Source organism: Carcharodon carcharias, chromosome 5 (assembly GCF_017639515.1).
Source record: "Carcharodon carcharias isolate sCarCar2 chromosome 5, sCarCar2.pri, whole genome shotgun sequence".
Lineage (NCBI taxonomy): Eukaryota > Metazoa > Chordata > Chondrichthyes > Lamniformes > Lamnidae > Carcharodon > Carcharodon carcharias.
In genome coordinates this window covers 110,206,083-110,216,055 of record NC_054471.1, presented here as the reverse complement: position 1 = coordinate 110,216,055, position 9,973 = coordinate 110,206,083, and the positions used below count along the sequence as shown (strand labels likewise).

The window sequence follows — 9,973 nt, the reverse complement described above, 5'->3', positions numbered from 1 at the left end:
AGGCCAAAAATATGGGGAGTAGGCTAAAAAGTGGAGTTGAAGCCTAAGATCATCCATGATCATACTGAATGGTGGAGCAGGCTTGATGGGTCATATGGTCTTCTCCTGCTCCTATTTCTTATGTTGTCATGTTAACAAAGCCCTTGGTATCCAGGAGCTTATTGTGGATGGCTGCATCGACATCATGGCCTTCCCGAAAACCTGGCGGAGGGATGATGACACCTTCCCTCTAAATAAAGCATTTCCACCAGCCTATACCTTCCACCACTTGTCCCATCAAGACTGTCATGGTAATGGTGTGGCTCCCATCACCATATCACACCTTGGCCTATCCCTTTACCCCTCGGCCATTTTCTCCTCCTTTGAGCATCTCACTTTGTTCCACCCCGCTTACCTTGTTTAAAATTTTCCTTCTCAGCTGCTCACCCAAATACCATCAAAATCTTCTCACGGAAATCGGATGATGTCACTGAGGACAGCATTTAGATGAGAAATTTAAAATTTCAAAGTCTAAGGAACACTGGTTTCATGAATTTTAAAATTAATGTTAGTTGAAGTTTAAAATATCAGCAAAATAAAATAATAGAATAAAAGGCCAAGAATGGAAAGGTTTATCAGATTATAGTTAATTTAATGTTCAAATATCCATCACAAATACTTTGTACAGATATATCAGGAATAGAAGTACAAAAGACAGGAATTGCTCACTTTCAAAGTCTGAGGAACACTGGTTTCAAGGATTTTTAAATTAATGTTCACCAAAGTTTTAATTATCAGCAAACTAGCTCCTCACTTCCTCCAAAATACTTGCAAAATGCACATTTTTTAACTCTTTATTTTTTAAATATGATTAAGAACAATAATCAAAACACAACTTCCAGAGGGAAAGTGGCAGTCTTAAAGTTAGCCCTCCAGTTAAATAAATAGTTATGTATTTAACACGAGTGGGTAACAGCCTAACCACAAATAACCTAATTAACCCCAGTGTTGTATCTTCAATAAAGCCAACATAATTTTCTGTATAGAAACTCTTGCATCCATTCACTTTAGGATACTACATGTATCTTTTCTTGCAATCTTTAAGGACCAGCCAAATGAATCCTTATCTCTCAATTTGGAGTCTGCTCAATGTTAGTTATAAAAGGTGATGGGGAAGGAACAATCTGCATCAAATTATTAAGACGACAGAATAATTTTCAAGGAAAAAATATAAGAAATGGCAGCACTTGCAAAGATGAACTTAAACATTCGAGACAGTTGTAGATAAATGCTGCGTGCACAAACATAGGTTTAAGGTGCTTTTATATCTTCATCCCATGCTCCTTTATGTAACTGGTTCTGTTATTCTTGTATCTCATTAACCTGTTTGGTCTCATGTGCATTGTATGCAAAATTGTATGTAGATTCTGAAGTAGAAAATATTGCACTCTGTAAAGTTACCAACCAGACACATTGCATAATTTACATCAAACACAAATTGGTGCAAATGAGTTTTAGTTTGCCAGTTTGGAACTGGCAGTAATTCGAAGGACTGCATATGCAACAAAGTCAAGGATTCCCATCATGGGCAGGAAGGTAGCAAATTATAATGATGAAAACTGCTCTGCTGATCTTTTTCCATATTCCATCTTGTTCTGTGGATTGAGGAAAACCACCTGTTCCTTTTATGGGCATCTTTTGCATTTAGAATATTTACAACTGAGAGGGGAACACTTTATTTCCCCTATCTTTGAACACCCCACCCATGAGAGCACAGTGATTGGTATAAATTAGTCACAGGGTTAGCCTTCAGCCGGCAGCATAACTGCTTAGGAAGGAATAAAACATGGGGAGCTTCATCCGCTGTTGGTCCTTACGACACCAGGCTATCACGGTGCCATCACTGTTTGCTGTGTAGAGGTGATGGCCATCACAGGAGAATGTGAGACTATAGGATACAAAAGAGAAAATAACCTTTAAAGTCAAAAGCATTTTTATCAAAAATGTGCTAAACGTTTAACTAAGGATCTTACCCAGCTTTTTGTTTGTCTTTTGACCTTCAGCACAATGAAAATTACAACTACAAATGTAATTTATTTTCACCTTTGCCGATCATTTTCTCCTCTCCTTAAGATTAATGACTCCTTGCTGGAGTCTGCTTCCATAAAGATTGACTGTTCTCCAGTAATTTTTTCATGGAGCTACACTCATACTGTATTTATGCAGCAAGATTTTCAGTGGAGTGTAATGATTTTGCATTGTACAACCCCTGATTTTGCATTAAACAGTCAGGGTCCATAATGAATTAAAAGGTGTTCCCTGAAGGAAGGATAGTAAATTGCATAGTTTTGTTTCTGCACAGATCTTAATTTTACTTTACAAACCTAGTTTACAAAGTATTCAAGCACTTCAGAAGTTCTGGGCATTTTTTAAACCTACTGGACTTTAGTTTAAATGTTCAGCAATGCTAAGAGGCTAAGCAGGTATTTGCCTTGCCTGAGTCAGAAGGTCATAATTCCAAACCCCACTCCAGAGACTAGAGCACATAATCTAGGCTAGCACTTTAGTGCAGTGCTGAAGAAGTGCTGCACTCTCCAAGATGGATATTAATGATATCATGGCACCATTCAAAGAAGAGCAGCAGAGTTCTCCCTGGTGCTCTGGCCAATATTTAACCTTCATTAAAATAGATGATGTAATTATCATATTGCTGTTTATGGGAGCTTGCTGCATGCAAATTGGCTGCCACGTTTACTACATTACAACAAAGATTACACTTCAAAAGTAAAAGATAAAAGCAAAATACTGAAGGGATGCTGGAAATCTGAAACGAAAACAAAAAATACTGGAAAAACTCAGGTCTGACAGCATCTGTGGAAAACAGAGTTAATGTTTTGAGTCCGTATGATTCTTCAGAGATTACACTTCAAAATACACTTTATTGGCTGTAAAGTGCCTTGGGATATCCTGTAATTATGAAAGGTGTTATATGAATACAAGTTTGTTATTTCTTTTTAGAGAGCGGGAATTTTCCCTTCATGCCTTCAGTATTTAAGTTTCTAGCTGCTGCAAAACAGATCTGAGCTCATGTATATCCAGGCATTGCACAGCCATCTCGTGGGCACATGCTACAGTCAGGCAGGCAGACACCAAACAATGGAAGCATGATTCAGCCTGGTACCCAAACAGCAGCTATCATTCTCAGACTGATAACTGCATCCAAGGCTTTGTTGTGCTTGTTGGTGAATTCTGAGAGATTGAAGTAAGGAAAAAAGTAAAACCTGAGATTGCAGTCAACGTCCGTCACATGCACATCACTGACAAAGGCCTGGAATGAGTCATCTGCATGTTTACTTGTGTTACAGGGGGATTAGGGAGAGTGGAGTAAAATCAGAGAGAGAATAACAATGCTACAGTATAAGGGATTCATGATCCTACCCACAATTTCCTGCCACAGAACCAGAGGCACTAAATGGAGGCCACATGCTCCTCACGGACTGAGAGAAGGAAGTGAAAGACTGGTCACATCAAGCCACTCTGACATGCCTGAGGAATTATTTAGAGAAAAGCTGGTGGCCATATCCACCCTGTGGCCTGAGGTGGAAAAATGTAGGGAATGAGGAGATGAAAGAAAGTGATGGGGAGAGCAAATTACTATCTCATTGCAAAAACAAAAAAAATTAAATGTAACAAACATTAACATGGAAGCCATCTTCTACACCATGGAAATTTTGGGGTGCTAGTCTGCATTTCGCTTTAGATTTTGTACACATTTGCTCCAAGTTCAGCTGAATTATATTTGGACAGTTCTGGGCGAGTAGCTGAAAATGACACACTAATCCAACAGCCAAATGTCACCAGAGTTTACTTTCCCCTATCAACAGTTAACGGTTTGCCAATTTGATAGGTTTTTAAGCAACAACTGCCTCTCTATAGCTTGTTTAATGTAGTAAAACCATCTATAAGGTGCTATAGAGCAGCATTATCAAATAAAATCTGACACCAAGCCACAAAAGGAAATATTAGTACAAGTGACCAAAGGCTTGGTCAGAGGTACACCTTTAAGGTGCATCTTAAAGGAAGGGAAAAATGTAAGAAAAGAATTGTGGGGTGGAGGGGGAGGTGGAATTCCAGAACTAAGGACCTCAGCAGCTGAAGGCACAGATGCCAATGATGGACACTTATAATCAGGGATGTGAAAAATGCCATAATTAGAAACCCAAAGCTCATCTCTTGTTCACAACTAGAGATTGGTTTCGCCTTGTCCATCTGAAAGTCTATTCCTAGAACGTGCTGTAATTTGGAAATACACAGCGTACTTGGGCAGCATTTGCATTGAATATGGCACCATCCATACTGCACAACACAGATCATTGTGTCCATGAGAAGGAATTTCATGTAAATTCACATTGAACCAGCTATGGTTGATTTTTCACGGTGGATAGTATTTTGCTCAATCTTACCTGACAATTGGCCGATTTGACTTGGGGAAGGTAATTTCCCGAACAGGCTTCAGGTCCCAAGTACTCCACAGCCTAAATGACACAGAAATGTTTAATAGTTAACTTGTCATTTTTTTGACAGCGCATCAAACAAGAAATTATTGGACCTTGTAACAAAGACAATGTAATAGTAGAGGACTTTAATCAACATATAGACTGGACCATTAAATTGGCAAAGATGGCCTGGAAGATGAGTTTGCAGAATGCTTTCCTGACAGTTTCCTGGAGAAAAACTAACTAGGGATAAAATTAGTTTAGATCTGGTGTTGTGTGATGAGGCAGAGTTATAGTATATGATTTGATGGCGATTACGAGACGTGGTTACAGGGAGAACAGGTTTGGAGTGTTTCGGGAGGATAGGCAAGAAGGAAAAGGAGGTGGTGTAGCTTTGTTATTAAAGGAAGAGATCAGTGCTATAGTGAGGAATGATATAGGCACTGGAGAGCAAGACGTAGAGTCAGTGTGGGTAAAAATAAGAAATAGCAAGGGAAAGTCATCCCTGGTGGGAGCAATCTATAGTTCCCCAAACAGTAGTTCAGCGGTAGGGCGCAGTATAAACCAGGAAATACTGGGAGCATGTAAGAAAGGCATGGTAATAATCATGGGTGATTTTAATATGCATATAGACTGGACCAATCAAATTGGCAAGGGTAGCCTCGAGGGAGAGTTCATAGAGTGTACTGGAGATTGTTTCTTGGAGCAATATGTTGTGGAACCAACTAGGGAGCAGGCTATTCTCAATTTGGTTTTGTGTAATGAGATGGGATGAATTAATGATCTCAGAGTAAAGGATGCTCTAGGGAAGAGTGATCATAGCATACTAGAATTTCAAGTTCAGTTTGAGAGCCAGAAACTTTAGTCCCATACTAGTGCTCTGGAGTTAAACAAAGGTAACTACATAGGCATGGGGGCAGATTTGGTCCTAGTGGACTGGGAAGGAAGACTACAAGGTAGGACAGTTGATGAACAGTGGCAGATATTTAAGGAGATATTCAATTCCATTGCATTGGAGGCAGTATAGAGAAGGTTCACTGGATTGGTCCTGAGATGAGAGGTTTGTCCTATGATGAGAGGTCAAGTAAATTTGGTTCACATTCTCCACAGTTAAGAAGAATGAGAGGTTATCTGGTGACCTCACTGAAACTTTCAAGATCATGAAGGGCTTGACAGGTAGACACAGAGGTTAATTCCCCTAGCTGGGGAATCAGGAACAAGGGGGCACAGTTTCACAATAAGGTGCTGATCATTTAGGACTCAAGTGAGGAGAAATTTCTTGATTCAAGGGTTGTGAATCTTTGGAATTCTCTGCCCCACAGGGTTGTGGATATACCATCATTTAACACATTTGAGGGCATTTCAGACAGATTTTTGGTCTCTCATAAATCAAGGGATATGGGGAACACATGGGAAACTGGAGTTGAAGCCTAAGATCAACCATGATCATATCAAATGACAGAGCAGGTTTGATGGGCCATATGGTCTTCTCTTGCAGCTCTTTCTTGTGTTACTTTAAACAGATTACCAGTTCTATTAAAACAGCAGAGGAATTTGATATCAGCACATTAAGAGTTAGGACAACAACAATGCCGACAGCCTTCCATTAAATATACATCTGCGCTTTTTGTTGAAATATTGAACTTCCACTTTTGAGAGCTTAGGGAATGTGATTCTCGAAATCTCAGTCCCTTAACAGTCAGCAAGGTGGTCAATTCCAAGTTATGTGGCCTCAACCCTCTGACATCACAGAGTTCAAACACATGTTTATACTGAGGTTGGAAAGAGAAAAATGTGATCAAATGAGAAAGAAGTTTCTTGTAGGGTGAAGTGGTTACATTACTGGGTTAATAGTTCAGCGCACAGGGGTTCAAATCCCACCAGAGATATTTGAGAATTTGAATTCAAATATTGAAAGTGTCTATAAATCTGTTTCCTTCAGATGATAACACACTTTATTTGATACTGTGTGTATTAATGATTACTAACTCACCTAGAGTCCAGGCTGCCTATATGCATTGCCTTCATTTGCCCTGTTTATTGTCCAACCCTAATTGCCAGCTGTGAGCTTCATTCTTGAAACAGTGGAGTCCATCTGGTGAAGGTACTCCTTTCCAGGATTTTGACCCAGCGATGCTGCTGGAATGGTGATATAGTTCCAGGTCAGGACTTGGAGAGGAATTTGGAGGTGGTGGTGTTCTGACACTCTTACTGCCCTTGTTCTTCCAGATAAGAGGTTGTGGGTTTAGGAGATATTGTGGAAGAAATCTTGGCAAGAGGTAGCTAAGTATTTATAGAATCATAGAATGGTTACAGCACATGAGGGCATTCATCCCATTGTGTCTATGCTGGCCCTCTACAACAGCAACTCAACTAGTATCACTCTCCCCTCTTTTAACTTGTAGACCTGCAAATTGTTTTTCTTCAGATAATTATACAGTCTCTTCTGAAAGCCACAACTGAATATGCCTTCACTACATTCACAAGCAGTCCATTCCAGATCCTAACTACTCCCTATGTAAAAAACAAAGTTTTCATGTTGTCTTTGGCTGTTTTGCCATATACTTTAAATAGTTGTCCTCTAGTTCTCAATCCTTCCTCCAATGGGAACAGCTGCTCCCGATCTACTCTGTCCAGACCCCTCATGATTTTGAACATCTTGATCAAATCTCCTTTCAACCTGCTCTTCTCTGAGGCGAACAACCCCAGCTTCTAAAATCTATCCATATAACTGAAGTTCCTCATCCCTGGAACCATTCTCATAAATCTTTTCTGCACTCTCTCGAGTGCTTTCACATCCTTCCTAAAGTGTGGTGCCTAGGATTGGACACAATGGGCAAAATTTTCCAGTCCTGTTAACAGCATGTTTCGTGGGGTGCAGGAGTGGAAAATTCAGAGAGGGGCCAAAAATCAGAATGCTGCCAGCGGGAAATCAATTTTTAATTTTTTCCTCTTTCATGGCAGGCTGATGGCAGGTCGGGTTTCCCTCTGATCCATGTCAGGAACACCATTTGCATGCATTATCATGTCATGAATGCTCATTAAAAACATTACTCGCTGAAATCACATTTCCCCTCCCCTGTGTCACGCCAGTGGGAAGTTAGACTGGTCTAAGTGACGTGCAGCTGTCCACCCTCATTTCACCCATGACTTCAAGGTGTGCACAACATTCAAAGGCTACTTGCAACAGCATTGCTCTGGTTTCTCAGCAACACCAGTGCCACACCACTGATGGGGGTGTAGGGTTGGTCTGCTCATGGTGGGTGCCCCCGTACTCTGGGAGAACAGCACTGAGTGTGTGCTGTGGGTCTCAGGCAGGGCTGCACTCAAACACAGACCAGCATTGCAATCGAGGTGGCAGGAGAAGGGTGACAGAAACATGGGGGTCAATGTGGTATGGTGGGGTTGGGGAGATTGGGGGGGGTAACGATGGCAGGCAAAGAGTAGACCAACACTGAGAAAGCAGGAGTCTGATATGGAAGACTAAAAGGCAGACATGGAAGGGGGTGTATGGGAATTGAAATGTACGCAAGCAGACTCTGGAAAGTGGTGGGGATTTGGGGTTGGGGGGGAGGGGGGAGGCAGTGGAGGGTGCGTTAGTGTGGCACAAGAAGGATGGGTTACAGAGACAATCATTTGGGAAGGTAGGGTGTGGAGAAGGGAGACTGTGTTGTGATCAGTCATGACAGAACAAGACAGCTCATTGAAAGACAGTCTGGGGCCAAGGGATCAAAGTGAGAGATTAAAGGCAGTGCTGGGGTTTTGCAGGCCATGCTGCAGGGCTACGCATGGTAAGCACTTCGTAATCCTGCTTCAGGAGGCAAGGTCTGTGTGCTCAACTAGGATAAGGCACAGCTTGGTGCGCATGACTTGTTCATCGTATAACAGTCAGTGGCAATGGGGCTGTCTGGCTCGGTACTGGGCTGCAGAAGGGATGATCATGGTTAGAGGAGGCATCTGTAGCCTGTAAATGGGGAAAATATAATAAAGGAGGTGGGGGGAGTACTCAAAGCTCTCCTAGGGAGGTTATCCTCTGTTTGTGACCATGCAAACAGCCTCAAGAAGAGGAGGGGTGAGGTCCACATGGGGCACGGAGACATCAACAATGATAGGTTCAGTAGGGAGAGCTGGAATGTCCATCACAATGACAATGGGATCCAGGGTTACTAGGAAGGCAGGAGAATAACTAGAGGGAGGTCTACCTGCACATCATGAGGTTCCAGGAAAATTGGAGGGACCCAAAAACTGACAGAAGGAGGGTTGAAGCTGGTCTCAAAGTAAAAATGCAGCTTCACCATCTTGAAACCCCGAAGTTACTGTACACTTTAAAATTGAAAATGGAAAAGAATCTGCACGGGAACGGTCTGAGGCAGTGTGGGAGGAATCCACGGCCGAACTAAGGGGTCCTTTCAGGGGGTACCCTCAAACTGCTTAAAGTCACAACACTGAAATAGAGTCAGAGCTGAGAGAAAAGAGAAAGACTTCCCTGAGAAGGTGCAATTGGAGCCAATGCTTTTTGGTGCGCTTTAACCAAGAGACCGCAGGAGTCATTGGCTTCACAATACAGTTGCTCCATTTGAACATTAACGAGAGGTATACGAGAATGGAAAATGCAGACAACTGTTAAGGAAGCACAGCCACTGCATATCTGACAGATCATCAATAAAAGTCTCTAATGTGCTCTCTCCAAATGGCATGGATAATGGGCCAAAGGGCATTCAGTCATTGCTAGCTGAGCTTAATCAGGAGATCAGAGATTGCAGGAGTGCCTTTGGTATGGTAGCACATTTCGTGAACGCATCCAAATCTCTTCCAACCTCCGTGGGATTGAGATGTCAAGTATCAGGGTTGGTAGCTTGGTCACCTAGATCTGAGAATTTGTACCCCAGCTGCAAGGCTGCATAAGCAAAAAGCTAGTAGCACAGATGCAGCTCTAGGGCATGACAATGGCTGATTGCAAGTGGGAGATCTGCTACATTTGCCCAGTATTCATTAACGTTTTGTATCTATCAGTTCACAGGAAGAAGCAGCATTGAATAATAGAGCCTGCGCTCAATGCTGTCTTCTTCATGGCAGTGATCCGATTGGGGAGGAGAAGAGTCACCAGCGCAGCTTCGAGGGCAGGCTCGGCCTGAGGTCCATGGTCTAGGGGAGCCCCAGCAACACTGGGGGGATGAGGAGGTTAGATTCATCACACGGAGGCGACTCACACGACCAAGGGTCAACCAAAAAGGGCTTTCCTATTTGGAGATGAATGAAAGACCACGCAAGCCTAAACTTGACAAGAGATGTGGTGGATCATATCTGCCACATACCGCAGGAGGATCTTATGCCCCATGGACTGGGAGGGCATACCCTGCCACTGCCCCTGAAGGTCACCGCAGCACTCAATTTTTTTTACCTGCGAATCCTTCCAGGGATTCACAGGGGACCTATGTGGCATCTCACAGTCCTCAATACACAAACATATCAAGGAGGTGGCAGATGCCCTCCACAGT

General features: G+C 42.4%; 1 protein-coding gene across 3 annotated transcripts in view; it reads right to left on the bottom strand.

Moving 5' to 3' along the window:
• Positions 1–616: 616 nt before the first annotated feature.
• The window catches only part of lyst (lysosomal trafficking regulator), a 364,467-nt gene continuing 355,110 nt past the window's right edge, over positions 617–9,973 (bottom strand). For all 3 annotated transcript variants that reach the window (XM_041187582.1, XM_041187584.1, XM_041187583.1), the window contains 2 exons: positions 4,443–4,514; positions 617–1,927 (listed from right to left, as the gene is read on the bottom strand). In XM_041187582.1, coding sequence (XP_041043516.1) covers positions 1,789–1,927; positions 4,443–4,514 — 211 coding nt within the window. In that variant the 3' untranslated portion in view covers positions 617–1,788. The remainder of the gene's footprint in view (positions 1,928–4,442; positions 4,515–9,973) is intronic.